Source organism: Catharus ustulatus, chromosome 11 (assembly GCF_009819885.2).
Source record: "Catharus ustulatus isolate bCatUst1 chromosome 11, bCatUst1.pri.v2, whole genome shotgun sequence".
In the NCBI taxonomy this organism is placed as follows: domain Eukaryota; kingdom Metazoa; phylum Chordata; class Aves; order Passeriformes; family Turdidae; genus Catharus; species Catharus ustulatus.
Window position 1 is genome coordinate 2,253,481 of NC_046231.1, and position 16,305 is coordinate 2,269,785.

The following is a 16,305-nucleotide window of genomic DNA, read 5'->3' on the forward strand; positions in this document are numbered from 1 at the left end:
TTAGATACTAGAGAGATTTAAAAATACCCAACTGTATTTCAAGTCACTAGGGATCAAAATTTCTTTGGAAATAAAATGTTTGGCATCTGATCTGCTATTCAACATCCTTCCATTAAGAGAAAACATAATTTAATTTGAAATATAAAATGAATTCAACATAACCATATAACAATTAACATATAAAAAGCTGTGTCACTTACTGGCTGATCCCCTCAAACGAAGCTTCTTTGGAGACATTTCCACTATCAGTGTTAACACCACGCTGGGAGGAAAAACATTAAAAGGACTATGATTGTGAGCCAAACACATGTATTTAAAATTGAAATCATGGGGAGAACTTGATTGCAGTAAGTATTGGGAATACTTACACATTTACCTGAATCCTATAAATAAAAACCCCTGACTGTTCAAACACAGTCCAGTACAATAAACAACCAGTTCCATAGGAGACCAGCACAGAACTCAGGTCAGGATTTGCTGTTTAGGAAAAAGGCAAGCTTTGATTTCTAATGTTCTTACATCTTGAGAAGGAGGTGTAAGACCCATAATATAATTATACAGGGCAAGAGAATGAAAAATAGGCAAGGTTTCTTCTAAAGTCATTGAATATTAAAATAAATTATTATGCCCTGCCTTGGCAATGTTACTATTTAAATTTGCTTGCTGCTCCCCTACAGCTTTCCATTCAAGCAAGTAGCATAAGCAAGAGTATTTTGGCTGCTACACAGCAGATGAACACTTCTGACATGTGCCTGGGGAACCCTGCAGAGCAGCAGCTCTGGAATGAGACCACAGGAAGAGAGGACCAGGCTTTCATTCAGTAGCAGACAGAGAAATGCTCTTCCCTTCTCTGAATACTTCTTAACAGCAGTGGGAGGAATGTGAAAGCACCACAGCACCCTCCTCTCAGCCAAAAATTATGTGAAAATTCCTGGTTACAACAGGATGCTCCCAGAGTGGTAACTACTCAACAAGTCCATGTGAAGAAATGCACAGTAAGAAGTACAAGACAGTAAAAAATTCCATTTCTCTCATTTCTCTTAAAGAACATGAAACTAAGGCATAGGGGCATCTTTTAAGTGTATATGTGAGTATGTGAGTATACAAATATAAGTGAAAGAAAGACTGAAAACTATTTAGGGTCTCTGTTCTTAACGGATAAAGACTTCAGATCTGAGGCCATGTAACTTCCTAAAGAGGGATTTTTTGATTAAGATTTCTGGCTGGTCTCTAGCATGGGAAAACAAGAAGTCCAGGAGCTGCCACTGCATTTACTGTAAGGGAAACGTCAGAGTCAGCAAATAATTTTTATAAAGATTGGAGGCAATAAAACAGACAGTAAGAATTTACAAAACACCTGTAAAGCAGAGAAGGTAGGAGGGGAAAAGAAAAACTTGCAGTCTTTTGCCTCCACTCATTCATGATTCTTCCCAAGAAGCAAGCAAGCACCATTCAAAATACTTAGCAAGCAGAAAGGCCCAATCATGCTCATAACATGACCAGAACAGCATAAAAGGAAAAAGGGATTTGGAGTCAGTGTAGATAGGTTGGAGGCCATCATGGTCAACAGGCCTGTCATGTTTTACCAGAAAACCAATACAGCTTTTGGTAGACAGAATGCAGACTGGATGAGGCCAGAGGTTACAGATCTTGAAATGGAGGGGCCAGAAGACTAGATTGCTATACATGGGTGACCTCAAATTTGGTGTAAAAGGGAGAGGAAAAAATAGAGAATGACAGTGCAAAGAAATGCTGCATAAAACTGGTATCCTTATTGAAGAAATCTCGTATTTTCAGATTATGACTTACCAAAGTCAAAAGTACAGCAGGCTTCTTCAAAGCCAATACATTGGATATCTAAAAAGAGGTTTTAGATTACTGTTAATTGTCTTTTTTCCTCATAACCACATTAATACCAAGTTCATCAATATTCACTGCATATAAAGTATATGAGCTGCAAAGACAAAAATGTTCCTCTGATACCTTTCAGATATTGTAGTATTACCTGAGACATGCAACAAGAGACAGCAGAATACAAAATATTGACAGAAATGCAGTGATCAAGTTGATTGTGTCCTTTAAAGACATAAATACCAACAATAATTCATATCTATTGTCATCATTAGGAAAACACAACATAGGGACCAAAAAGTTGCAATGCCACACAGAAATAGGGAACACCAGGGTGCTCCATCCTGCACATATAACACTTGCATTCATATTAATACTACAGTGTGCTAAATGCTTAGCAGAGAATATTTACTGTTACTCTCACTGGGTCACTTCTACTGACTAATCCTTTTCTTAGGCTCCTTCAGTCTCCTTCAAACATTCACAAACTGGGAACAAAATCACTGGGCTTGTAGGGTGCTGGGCTTTCAGAGCAGCTGCAGAAGAGTGGGTGCAGAATTATACATATCTTGAGGCAATGAACACATGACATAGCTTCATGGAACAATATTCTATCAACTTTAAACCACCTTCATAGCACACTACTAATATTAGCAAAAAAAAGCATATGGCAGGGAAGTTCAAAAATATCAATTGCACCCTTTAGTTTTTTTGTTTCTTAATCTCATGAAATATCAGGATAACGCACTTACACATGTTCACTGACCTAAAGCTATTCTATAGAAAAGGCCCCTGGTGTCCTGAGGGTGGAAAAACAATTCCTTGGCAAACAAGGCAAAAGTTACAGAAGGAACCATTAAGAGTCAAACAGTGAGGCTGAAAACTTCAACAGCTTCCCACTTCAATACATGCAGTCCAGGTTGAAAGCAACCTTCATTTCAAAATTTATTTACTGGTCCACATAAAGAGCTCTTTTACCCATCAGTGAAGTTTTTAACCAGTAAAGTGGCAGAGAATAGAACTGCCATAAGGATATTTGTTGACAGAAAGTGACCCAAAATGACTAAGGTGATTTTTAAAAACAAAACATGTATTTTCTATTTGCAGTTTTCACCATCTGACAGATGAGCACTGCAGCAGCTGAACACTACAGGACTCCAACTAACACATGGCAAAAATCAACCTCTCCATAGCTCCCTCCACTTCAGCTTCTGACACACAGATCAAACTTTACTATGCTGCTGGACTCATTATGAAAATTAAATGAAACCTCCTCACAGCTGATGAGAGCAAAACTTTTGGTCTAGAGAGTGAGAGTTAGTGTTCTATGAGAACAGAAGCATCAGAGGAGTCTTCTTCAAGCTGCTCTCCATGCAAGTCACACACAGAGCTTGGCAGGAATACTGTCCTCACCTGCTGAGCCTTCCTGCCAAAGAAACGATCGCTGGCCAAGTGCACAAGTGCACAAACATCTGCTCAGAAATTAAATCAGAAACCTAACTAAGCAAGGCACACTTGCACTGAGAAATGGGAATATATTTTTTTATTCAAGTAATAGGATGATTCTGTAGAAAATAAGAGTGAGGTAGGCAGTCTTTCCCAACAGCTTTTTGGAGGCATGAAAACAACGTAGGCTCCCAAGTCCGAGCTAGGACACACAACCTCCATGGCAGCAATCTCCTCAAATCTCCAAGGCATTCCAAAAAATTTATTTAGTGACATTTTTCAGTTGGATAAAGCCACACACTGACAGGTCTCATCATGAACAAAACATGTTTATGAGACTGCCTTTGGATTAAGAACTGTGTTCAGATCAAAAGAGCATCCATAAAAAATATTTAAAAATGCTTTGTAAGATAAAAGGACATTCTCCAGTACCAGGGAAGGGAGAGAAGATCCCACCAAGTCAGGAGACATCCAGGAAGGAGAGGACTAAAATTAAGCAAAATCATTGCCACTCACTGCTTCTGTATTTGCAGAAAAAAATATTCAGAGACACAGACAACTCACCTCAGTCACATAGTGGGCTTCATCCACAGCATATTTGTTCTTGAAGAATTCAGGGGGATGAATCCTTTGGAAAAAAAACAAAAAGAAATATTTGGGTTTAGCTTTGCTCTTATATTTAATAAGGCCACAGAAAAGAAATAATATTCTCTACTACACAACAATAGAATCAGATAAGAGGAATGTTCTACTAATCTTATCTTTAACTCTATTTCTCAAAATAGGAGATTATACAGAAAGTTGCCACAGCTACAAAAATCAGTGTGCTTTTATCCAGTCCATGCTTAGATAGCATGGTCTCCTCAGAATGAAAGTTTTTGTTTTCCCATTCTATGCAAGACAGTTTTGTTAAGGACTTTTGCCATGTCATTTATACACACTTTCCAACTCACCAAAATTTGGAGGGATGTGGAAATAACAGAAGACCAGCCTGCCCTGTGTCACATCCAAAGAGTGAATAAAACATTCGTTTTTTTACCCTGGTAACTGCTCTAGCAGACTGCTATTAAGACATGGGCTCTGCTGCCTCTATTCCTGAGGACACCAGAGATCCACTCCTCTAAGCCAACACTGGGCAACCTCACAGGTCCATGTTCAAAACTAAACCTCTGCTACTCTTTTTCTCCTGATATTCAACCAGAGACATTTTTCTAAATGCAAAAAGAACATGATGGATCTGCTTGGAGTCAGTCCTTCCAGGGTTCTCCTGCTGTCTTCTGTACCAGTGGCTGCACTGTTGCTCATTGCTTTCATTGTATAGCAGCAGCCAGTTATTCAGGAGACTTCAGCCTCTGATTACAATCTCCATGTCCCCAACACTGAAATAAATACAACCTCTGTATCTTGAAAACATGGTCTCAAAATACAATCATCCAGTTTGTATCCTTCCACCAAGAAAACATTTCATTACTTCCAGAGTAAAGAAAATGGGAGGAAAAAACCATGATTGGAAGTGCTGGAGCTTGGAGGATCCCGTGCATTTTGCTTCCTGAGCGACAGTGGGAAAGCAAGTGTGCAAAGCTTCAACCATGTAAACATTACACAACAAGAGCACAAGGCAGCTGGGGAAAGAATAAATGAGGCTGGAGGCCAAAGAGCATTTCTGACCCTTGCAGTGAGGACCATCAGAAGTGGTGGGGCAAACAGCTCAGCACCTTGAGGAGCTGCTGGCAGTACCAGGATGCTGGAGCAGTGCCCTATGCTCACTTTTTTAATCTTGTGTGCTCCTTTATCATTTACATTTCTTCATGCTCCAAACAGCACTTGGCTGTGATGTGAACAACATGAAACCTTTTATGGTGTTTTCACGCAGAAAATCACAGATTTTAAAAAATTTATTAACTGTGAAAGTACTACTCAAAAGTAACACAAAGCTATCTTATTATATGTTCCCTTTTGCAATACTCCTTGTGTGGACAGAGATTTCAAAGCAATTATCATTTATCTTTTCTCCCTGGTTTATTTCACATATAATTTAAAACAACCCACTATATCCTCTTATCTTTATATACCCTCTATATTATAGTTCCCTTACCTCCAACTTTTGCACAGTCTGTTTCCCCTGCAGGCATCTCCTTATTCTTCCTTCATTCCTCACACACTGAAGTATTTTAATAATCCAGAAACATGATAAAGAGATTTAGCACCTTCTGGTTTTGTTCTCTTTTACAGTTTTAACCAATTCATCTGGTATCAGAATCCCAACTGTAAAACCAGCTAATGTATGGCCAATGGTAATTTATGGTAACATACGCTCTTTAGAGCAATACATCCAAAACACCTTTTTATAATTAGCTGAATTGTTTAAATCAAAGAACTGTTTAATTTAAAGTAAATATTTCACAAAAGTATACCCACAAGTGTGCTGGATTTTACTGACTCCATTTAATGCAGTTGAAGTAAGAATAGGTCTCATTTTCTATGACTCCAATAAAAAAATTTTTCTTTTCACAAACTCTTTCTCAACTTCTTTTTTGTTCTTCTTGTTGCTAGTTGCCTCCTATAATTGTGTAGCCTACAGCACACAGCTACTAATTTAATTCTTCAGTTATGGTTCATATTAATCCGTTCCAGCTTTAATCCCTCCAACATCTCTTTTTATGTACACTATGACTCTTCTGAGGAACAACAGTGGCTCATCACTCTTTCAAGGCTGAGGAATTTTTCTCTACTTTAAGAGAAAGAGAACAGCAGCTTCCCACAATGCTCCATCCTCTCTCTCAGTTGTTAAACTAGGTCACCTTTGAGATACTTTTGACTTCATCACACCTAATGACAAGCTGCCACGATTCCCAGATGTGATCCTCCCTGCTCATCTTCTTGCTATCTTGCTCAAAAGTCAGCAAGACTTTTAGCATGAAGTTGAGAGCTCAGCTCTCAGAGAGTTCTCAGCTCCTCTCAGAAGCACTCACAGCTCTGCCTCACTTTTTTATAGTCACTTAGCACCTCCAACTAGATGGAAAAATAAATTCATATACACTTCCCACAAACTACCATCTCACGGGAGCCACAATGCTCCAGTGATGAAGCTGCCTCTCCCACTGGGAAGATTTCTAAGACCAACTCTATTGCAGAACCATAGAGGTGCAAGCAAAAAGTGACAAGTCTGTATTAGAGCCAAAAAATTCTATGCTGTCACATATAGTAAAGCGGTACAGAAAGCAACCAAAGGTCATGGAGAAGCAAGAGAAGAAAAGCATGTCAAGGGAGGCAATTCTGCCCCTCAGGTGAGACCCTGAGCACCTGCAGAGCTGCCCCAGCCCTGGGCCAGCACAGCAAGGAGCTGCAGCTGCTGCAGAGAGCCCAGAGGAGGCTCCAGGATGAGCAGAGCATGGAGCAGCTCTGCTGGCAGGAAAGGCTGGCACAGCTGGGATTGTTCACCTGCACAGGAGAAGCTTTGGGCTGAGCTCAGGGTGGCCTTGCAGGGCCTGAAGGAGCTGCAGGAAAGATGGAGAGAGACAACTGGCAAGGGCTGGAGGGACAGGAGCCAGGGAATGGCTCCCAGTGCCAGAGGGCAGGAATGGATTGGATCTTGTGCAGGAATTGTTCCCTGGCAGGGTTGGCAGGGCTGGCACAGGGTGCCCAGAGCAGCTGTGGATCCCTGGACACTGGGGCTGGAGCAGCCTGGGACAGGTGGGAGGTGTCACTGCCCATGGTGGGAGGCTGGAACTTGATCTTTAAAATCCCTTCCAACCCAGGCCATTCTATGATTCTGTGATCCTCAATGGTACCTCTCCATAACTTCTCTCTTCTCTTCAATGTCTTCCCCAGTTTAGTGGGGCTCAATGAAAGATAATTATGCACATGATAGTGGAAAAAGTACCAGTGCAGAGTTCCTGAGCAGATAAACGATTCAGTGCCCATTTTTGTCCAACTGGAATGCAAAACAGACTAAAGCTAGCACTGATCACCATTGTCACAGGGTATCTTCCATGAAATGCTCACTGACATAATAAAAATCAGAAGTTACATTCAGTTATCCTAATTTCAAGTACATCTGATACTTCCCAGGGATGAGGAGCACTTCTCTCCACAAATGACTCTCAAGAAGCTAGAGTAAGTTAACTGGTTACAACTTTTAGGTTTGGCTTTGTCATTTGCAACGCTGCTATGGGCTGCCAGTTTTAGAATTCTGATTAATCACTGCAGAGACTACGTGCAAAAAACCCCACAGCAAAGCATAAATTAATTAGAAGGATTACCCAAGTGGAAGATATGATCCCAGATATTATTGAATCACGCCTATTTACCTATAAAAAAATTAACCCCAACCCTTTTGTAAACAGATGTGAACAGAAGCAATGACCTGATTTTTACAGGCTTCAGGCAGGGGCTTGGGGTGTGCAGAATTGGTAAGATTTCCTGACAACACAACTTGGCAAAAACCCACAGAGAGTAATGCATAACAGCCCCACAAAGGCTCAATATCCTTTCCCTATAGTTTTATAAGTCCAGCCAAGCAAATACCAGTGTTAATTAGAATTGTCAATAGTTGACTTCCAGGAAAACAGGAGTCATCATTTTTCTCTTACAGTGGAAATAAGCAACTCCAGCTCCTGGAACACACCCATGTACACAGGGTCAAGCATCTAGGCAAAAATCTGGCACCTCAGAGTTGATGTCCTTTAGAAAGAAAATGTAAGAGTCCTGCACTGACATTAATTTACATTAATATGGTACTCATTTTTCTCATTTTCATCCACAAAGGACCCCTTAAACAAAAGACTGTCTCTACTTCATAACTTACAATTCATCCCCCAATTTCTGGTGAAAAAGAAAAGCTTGAGTTGTTTTGAGTTAAACATTAAACCGTTTACTTTCTGCCGATGCTTCCCATGCAACTTCTCTCTCTTCCATGTTTTTCTGCCTCATCTAGATCACCTGCTTGGTTTTTTACTCTCAAGATTTTCCGTGATTGGGAAATGCTGAAGATGGCCTAAAGATGTGAAGCTATATATAAGAAGATCTGAATTCTTATACACTGCATTATTTTAACAGCTACAGTTTTATTTAGGCACCAAATATTGAAGATTCATTCTCCAATGATAACAAGTGACAATTTTATTTTAAACAAAATTCTACTCGGGTAGCAATGGGGAAAAAAAGGGTGGGGGAGCAGCAGCAAAACTTTCACTGTAAAAATACAGTGTGAAACACTAAGTCAGAGAGTAAATTAATACCTTACAGTAACTGTACTTCATTTCTCTTACACACATTTATCAAACACAAAAAACACCAGCAAAAGTGTAAGGGAGCACAGTATTGAAAACTAGCAATCACAGATCCCAGTCAGTTACTTATCTTAGTGAAAAAATCCAAGTTTAGATTAAACTTTTCCATTTGGTTTAACTAAATTCACGTGGTCCATTATGACATGTTTAAAAAGCAGGATGCTTCATCAAATCACATACAAATCACACCACCTCAGATTTTGCCAGACCACATTATTAGGACTGGCTCCACTTTTATATGATCCTCAAATTAGAATATAACACTGACTCTTCTGTTTATCCATCAGTAAGATGAACAGCTATGACAGTACTATATATCTCTATAAATACATCAAAAATTTATTCTAACGCTTTTACATATTTGGAAAAAATTCAAATCACAATTTATTTGCAGCAGTTTATCAACCATGTTTTGTTTCCACTTTAAACTCAATAAAAACTTGGTCTCACTGTCTAAAAACATTTTAAACCTGTTGTTCATTACATTGCACAAGAATTCATAACACAAATCTTAAGAGATTTGTCCAAATTTGACATTACTGTAAGAATTCCATTAAGCAACATTTCTTTGTATGCTAAAGGACTCTGGAGCAATAGCCTTGTAATACCAACATGATAAAAAGTGTTCTATTTTTCAGAACTGTATTCAGAAGAGAGGTAAAATTAGCTGGATCTAAATCACAAATGCCAAAGAAAAACTGTGAACAGAATTTATAACAGCTGATAGCTATTCCTGAAAGAAACACATCTAAGCCACCTATTAATATATTTGCAGGCTAATTGCTGATACACATTTTAGGTATATGCTTTCATTTGCACCTAAACATTCATCCAAACTTCAATATATTTAACCCTTATTCCTAACGGTAGCTTTGTATTTCTATGTTTTAATGCTTCTAGGACAGATTTTCAGGTTTTAGTTTTTACAGTGCATCTGCTCTAAAATGAAATTCAGCTTTTCCTGAAGCAGTCTGATTTGGCTTTTCTTTGGCATTTCAGTTGGAGTTCCTAGTTCAAGATTAGTCATCTCACTGCATAGCCTAGAATGTAGAATATTCATGGAGGAAAAAAATATTCCAAATGGTATGTTCACTAGTAATATTAAACAAATTATACACCTTTAATGTTAAGATTTGAATGGTTCCAGAGAATTCTTCAAGTCCTCACATCTGACTTTTTTTGTGTTTTGCAGCTATTCTGGAAGAAGGGTGTTTTATTGCACTGCTACACACAAAAGAAAGCAATAGGTGTCGCCTCCCATAAGCACCAACGTGATGTAACTGCTCTTCTGCAAAACGAAATATTAATTTCATATCAAATGGCACAAAGCAGTATTCTGGATGTCTGACCACACATGCTATCACTGAATGGGTATTAGGGGAAACAATGGGAATTACCTACAATTTCTGATCACTGTATCTGGCTTTAGCAAGAAAAAACAAAACAAAAACCAAAAACAAACAAAAAATTGCGCACACACACACACACAAAGAAAACCCCCAAAAACCAAAAAAACAAACCCAACCAACCAGCAAAACCCAACATCATTTATTTGATGTGTTTTTCTTCAAAAGGAGCTGTAGGAATCTCAACCAGCCAACAACCATTTTGAGGAACTCCTACTGTATCAGGGAAGAAGAGTCTTATTGTCTTTAAGGATCCACAGCTCCTGGTGTGGATCCTTAAGATACCAGAAAGTCATGTTTTCACAAGCAGGAATTAAAAGTAAGGATTAACACAGCTGGAACAACAACAGAATAGACCAATAACAAAATACACAATGTTCAGGGTACAGCACTCTCTTAATAGGTTCTGCAAGTTTTAAGTTTTATTACCTAAAATATATGACAAATTGTTCAAGCTTTCATCACAAAATCAGAAGAGGATGATTCTTGATGCAGTGAGACAGAAAGATTCAAACTAGTGAACTTCACAGTAAAGCTTTCTGCTTCTTCCATTCAATCCTGACTTTCATATTCAGAGGAACAGATACAAAACACCACTTTATGGCAAAATCACTTTGTCTTGAGCAAATCAAATGCCTACATTATCCTGCAGGTAGCACCTGAACATGGCACTGCAGCATATACACAAGGCATGAATTAAATTATATTTTTCCTCACTTAAATGAGGGAAAGCACATGCACAAGGAGAAAATTGGACAAGCATAATCTTTAGCACTTGAAGTTCTACACAGTCAACAACTCATTTGACAACAACTTGCTAGAATGAGGTTAAAGCAGAGTATAAATTTCAGAGAGACTGCAAACACAGAGAAACAACCTTGGTAAAATTTTAAGCAGAAGAATAGAAATACATCAGCATATGTAGAGCTGAAAGAAGAAAAGGGATGCAAAACCAATGTTTTAATGCTGTCAGAGATTCACCAATAAACTCCCTTCTTATTACAATATCATCAAATTAACAGATGGTAAAGCATTAACCAAACAAGAGGGTGTCAAGTACTGCTAGGAGGAACAACACAGCACACTTTGAAAGACACCAGCAGATGTTCCTGATTTTGTCCAAAAAAGTGCCATCACCTTTATATCCAAGAGGAATTTCACTATCTCAAACAAGATTAAACGGCATCAAGCTGGATTGAAACCAGAACAGTACTAATGGGCTTGCTGGTGTCACAGCCAGCCTCCAGCAATGTTTTGACTACCTTGATGGTACAGTAAATTCACGAATACAAGCCGCACTGAGTATAAGCCGCATCTCTGGGTGTTGGCAAACATTTCGTTTTTTGTCCATAAATAAGCCGCACCCGAGTATAAGCTGCTCTGTTGTTCGCAGCGAGGACCCGCGTGCAACAAAGTTGCCAAATAGTAACAGAACGGCGGCAGGGCGGGGTTTACTGGCTCAGCTAAGGCTGTGCAGGCTCAGCCCGCTAGGGGCTGCTGACGGGGCCAGGTAGCCCAGCCCGGCGCTGCTGCTCGGCGGGGCCACTGGGGGCCAGCCGCCGCTGCCACTGGGCTCGGTCACCACGGCCTGGCGCTGCCCCGTGGTGGCAGGCAGGGACAGAGCCCCCCGCCATCTCCCAGAGCTGCAGCAATGGCAGCCCGGGTCCCCCCTCTCCTCCCCGGGCTGCGGCAATGGCGGCGTGGGGCCCCCCCCGTCTCTCCCCCGGGCTGTGGTAGGGAGCTCTCCCGCCTCTTTCCCCACCCCCTGTGCTGCTTGCAAGCAGCCAGGCTCCACCCGCGGTGCAACAGAGTAGCAATTTGTAACAAATGCAAAATGCCGACTTTGCAGCAGCTCGGCTCGGCACTTTGGCTGGCACTTCTGAGGTTGTAAATGTCAGAAAATTATTCACATATTAGCCGCTCCTGAATATTGGCTGCATTTCCGGTTTAGGAGCAAAATCTTAGTCAAATTGGTGCGGCTTGTATTCGTGAAATTACTGTACTCCCCTTTCACATTTCTCTGTACTATTGCTACACTCTTTGAAAGACAAAACTGCCTGCACACATGCAAACTCCCTGCTCCTTTTGATTCAGTCTACAGTAAGATGGATTCTGAGAAAATAATGGTCTTCAAAAGAAATCAAGGTGCAGATGACAACTCAAGCTGATGTGATGGAAAACAAACAGGAGTGTAAGCAAAGCCCCATCTGTCTGAGGGGCAGAACAGCAGAGCCCACAAGCACAAAGCTGGACAAGGTGCTGGGTGTGTGACGCTGCACTTCCCAGTGCTGTACAGACCGTGCAGAATCAGAATAACCCGCAGCAATACAGGCCATTGTACTTAGGAAATCAGAAATAAAGTATTGAGGAGAATCTCACAGTAAGTCCTAGTAAAAGCCAAACACTGACTTCCCTATTTCATCTACTTCAAGTATACATTCTCACTGCTCCTGCTTAGCTATTCCCACCATGCATTTCCAAAAGATGAACAGTTCTTTAGACTTTCTATAAATTCTAACTCAAGTAGCAGTGTCTCAATTAGACATTTAAGGGATACTATCAAGAGCTACTCAACAAAAATACAAAAAATTTGCAATTGGCAACCTTTGCTTTATTCCTCTCTGCAAATAAAATTCTTCCTAGGAGTCAAGGGCTCTATACAGAAAGAACTGTGACTAAGGAAATGTTTACACACTGAAATCCCTGGAAGGTTTCTTGTAGCATTAAACTGATGACACATATTCATTAGAAAGCTCTCTTCTCAAAAAAAAACAGCATAAGAATTATAGTGGTTAAGGTATTAAGTGCAATTTCTAGATCACTATATACAGTAAGTGTTTCCCTCAAACACTGGTCTCAATCCATGCTTCTTAACAAAGGAAATTATATACTGAATCTGCCAATAGCAGATGTTCTGCTTGTACTCTGGAAAAACACCAGTACTGGGGAGGAGGACAAAGCAGCATTAGATGACCTGAAAAGCTTCAAGAAGGAAAGGGATGATAAAATTACCATTACAACTTTGAAGGAAAGCCAAATCACAAAGAAATTAAATGAACTTGACACAACAACTCAAAAGGCACAAAGAAAAGACAGAACCTACCCTTGCACACAGTGCCCTACCCACAATGTGATGTTGTCCCTGTCAGACAAAGAAGTACCTGGTGTCCCCCAGCTGGGGTTGTGGCCACCTGATATGACTGCCAGAGTTGCAGCAAGGGGTACACAACAGTAAAACACAATCTGCCTGCTTTGCACTCACATTTAACTTTTAAGAAGCATTCATATTGGTGATACATTTCCCTAACATATTTTAACAGAGCAGCTGGGTTTGTTTTTTCATTTTTTGTTTCTCAACAGAGACCACACTCCTCCAGAGAGTCCTTCCTAGGCATAGAGAGGTCACCAGAAATAAAAAAACTAAGGAAAACAGTTAAACTAAAAATGTGGACTTTCAGAAGTGCAAGAATAGAGGAACCACTGTAGGTATTTCACTTGAGGTTTTTTTTCACTGAAGCGCCTTCCCAAATGCAGGGCAACAAGAAGCAGAGCTGTGCCCTCAGGCTGGGCAGTGGCACAGCAGGAGGCAGTGTGGAGGTGCAGAGCCCTGTTGGAGCACTGCTGGCAAGCCCCCAGGGACATTTCTTTTGCTGCAGCTCACCTTCCCACCAGCATCAGCCAAGTCCTTGTAGAGAAAACACACAGCATGCCTGATAAAAAAAAGAAAACTTGGATCCTCTGATATTTCAAAATGTTATCGGGATTTTGTATCACTGAACTCAGTACTCCTGAGCACATTACACAAAGTATAAAATCAGAAATGCCTGGTGGGGGTTATCAACATTCCTTGCCACACCACCAAAATGAGACGTGTTATCTCAATCTGTGGTGGAAAGCCACATACGGATATTAAAAAACTGGTGCAGCATCATCAAACAGATTTGCTTAGTGCTGCTTCTTTTCTCTGAATCAAAGAGAGGAGAGGAAAAAGAATTTTACAAAACCACCAACTGAAGCATTCACTTAAAGGTGTATGCTGGCCAGTCAATGGACAGATACAAATTGCTATCATGGTTTCAAGCTTTCTCAACAAGAAACTTAAGCTTTTAAGAAAGCCATAAGAAAGTAGATTTATTAAAGTAATTACTGAAGTAAGTCATAAACCAATATACATTCATCCCAGACCAAGCAAGACTTGTGGACAGTGAGAATACTGAGACAATGACTCCACTGAACATTTGAGAAGTCTGAGCATTTAAGCAGTGCTTTTAGAGAAGACCACTGTCAGTAAAGTGGCAAGAGATTCCAGACATTAATTATTCTGAAAAAGTAATTTTCATTCACAGAGAAACCGGGCAGCTGGCTAGTGGGAATCTCATGAGGTTTTACAAGACCAAGTGCTAGAGCTGCATCTGGGTTGGGGCAACCCTCAGGATCCATCCAGGACTTGGGAGTGAGGCTGCCCTGTCCTGGCCGTGTGTGCTGGATCCCAATCCCCCCTGCCCTGGGCTGGGTGAGCGTGGGCAGCAGGGCAGGGGGGATTGTGCCCCTCAGCCGAGACCCTGAGCATCTGCAGAGCTGCCCCAGCCCTGGGCCAGCACAGCAAGGAGCTGGAGCTGCTGCAGAGAGCCCAGAGGAGGCTCCAGGATGAGCAGAGGGCTGGGACAACGGGGATTGTTCAGCCTGGAAAAGAGAAGCTTCAGGGTGACCTAACTGCAGCCTTCCAGTGCCTGAAGGAGCCAAGAAGAAAGATGGAGAAAATATATTTTCAAGAGCCTGAAGTGACAGGATAAGGGGGAATAGCTTCAAACTAAAATAGAGTAGGTTTAGATTATATATTAGAAGGAAATTTTTCCCTGTGAGGGTGCTGAGTTCCTGGCACAGGCTGCACAGAGAAGCTGTGGCTGCCCACCCCTGGAAGTGCTCAAGGACAGGTTGGACAGGGCTTGGAGCAACATGGGATAGGGGAAGGGGTCCCTGCCCATGGTGGGAGGTTGGAACTTGATGACCTTTAAAGTCCTTTCCAACCATTCCATGATTCTATGAAATACAATAATAAATGAATGGGGGGCAAAGAAATGGAAATCACTGTACCAGGGAGAGACCTGGAATCATGGAAAATAAGCACCTGGGGAATTGCAGAACTCAGTCTTGTCAATCAAAAGCAGCCAGCTTTATTGTGCAGTTCTGAAATGATCAGATGAAGGGTAAAGCAACAGATGTACTACCTGAGTAATTGTAAAATATTTGACAAAAAAACTCTCTCAAGACTGCTACTCTCCAAAATCAACTCAAATTGACTTGGACAGAAACACTACAATGTAACCTGAAACACAATAACTAGTCATAATAAGAAAACAGAAAAGCCTAAAGCAGAAAATAAAAATAAATAAATAGATAAAAAGATGAGCATTACCCAGGCTGGGAAACTCTCCAACTGCCACACTGAGAAGTGCTGTGTCAATTTAGACGGATGTTCCCAGAAGTTAAAGCAATAAACAGAAATAGACTGTAAGTCTTGATTAGTGGGATACTGCAAAGATTGAAATTAGTTCTGACACTACTCAGAAACAGAACTGAGTATGTTTGAGATCCACAGAGAACATTTCCAGGTGGTAACAAACTCTGCAGATAGACTGCAATGCCAACTGGTACAAAACAGTAATAAGATGACCTAAAGTGATTAAAATCTGGGGTTTTTTTAAACAGCAAAATAAAGATTCAGTAGGTACTGGGAAATGACAAACTGCAGTAAAAGATCAAACTGAGAGACACAGAAAAAGAAAAGCTTATTTCATTTTAGAGAAAAAATTACAATAAAAAATTGCAGGAGATGGCAGATCAGTTCTGAAGGTAAAACAAAAAACCAGGAACAGGCTATGAGGAAGAGGACCTGCATGTTCTATTAATAAAACTCCTGTAGATGTCCTTCATTCCTGCAAAATGTACATTAAGAAGAGCAATTAAGGTAATCTGGAGTTTGTTCCCTATAATCCCCAACCACATTCCACTCCCTTTCCAAACAGCTGTCCTCACTGTCCTCCCCCTTCTACACACCTTGCCCTGCTGTTGCCAGAACAAGGGTAATTAATGCACCAGTCTCCATCACCATGATACAGTCAGATAAACATACCATGCTGTGCATGATTTAATACTCACAATTATTCAAAATATACATGCCACAAAATCTCACCAATCTCCATTAAGAAGAAGAGATCAAGAAATCAATTTCTCAGTTTCTAATTTTCATGGTCACAAAAAGTCTAAGAACAAAAAGGTAAAAGCCCACACAGACTGAGAGGCTACTTTCT

General features: G+C 40.6%; 1 protein-coding gene across 2 annotated transcripts in view; it reads right to left on the minus strand.

Moving 5' to 3' along the window:
* PEPD (peptidase D) overlaps positions 1–16,305 on the minus strand; it is a 153,869-nt gene that overhangs the window by 124,871 nt on the left and 12,693 nt on the right. For both annotated transcript variants that reach the window (XM_033069465.1, XM_033069464.1), the window contains 3 exons: positions 3,862–3,925; positions 1,810–1,857; positions 201–262 (listed from right to left, as the gene is read on the minus strand). In XM_033069465.1, the coding sequence (XP_032925356.1) occupies positions 201–262; positions 1,810–1,857; positions 3,862–3,925 (174 nt within the window). The remainder of the gene's footprint in view (positions 1–200; positions 263–1,809; positions 1,858–3,861; positions 3,926–16,305) is intronic.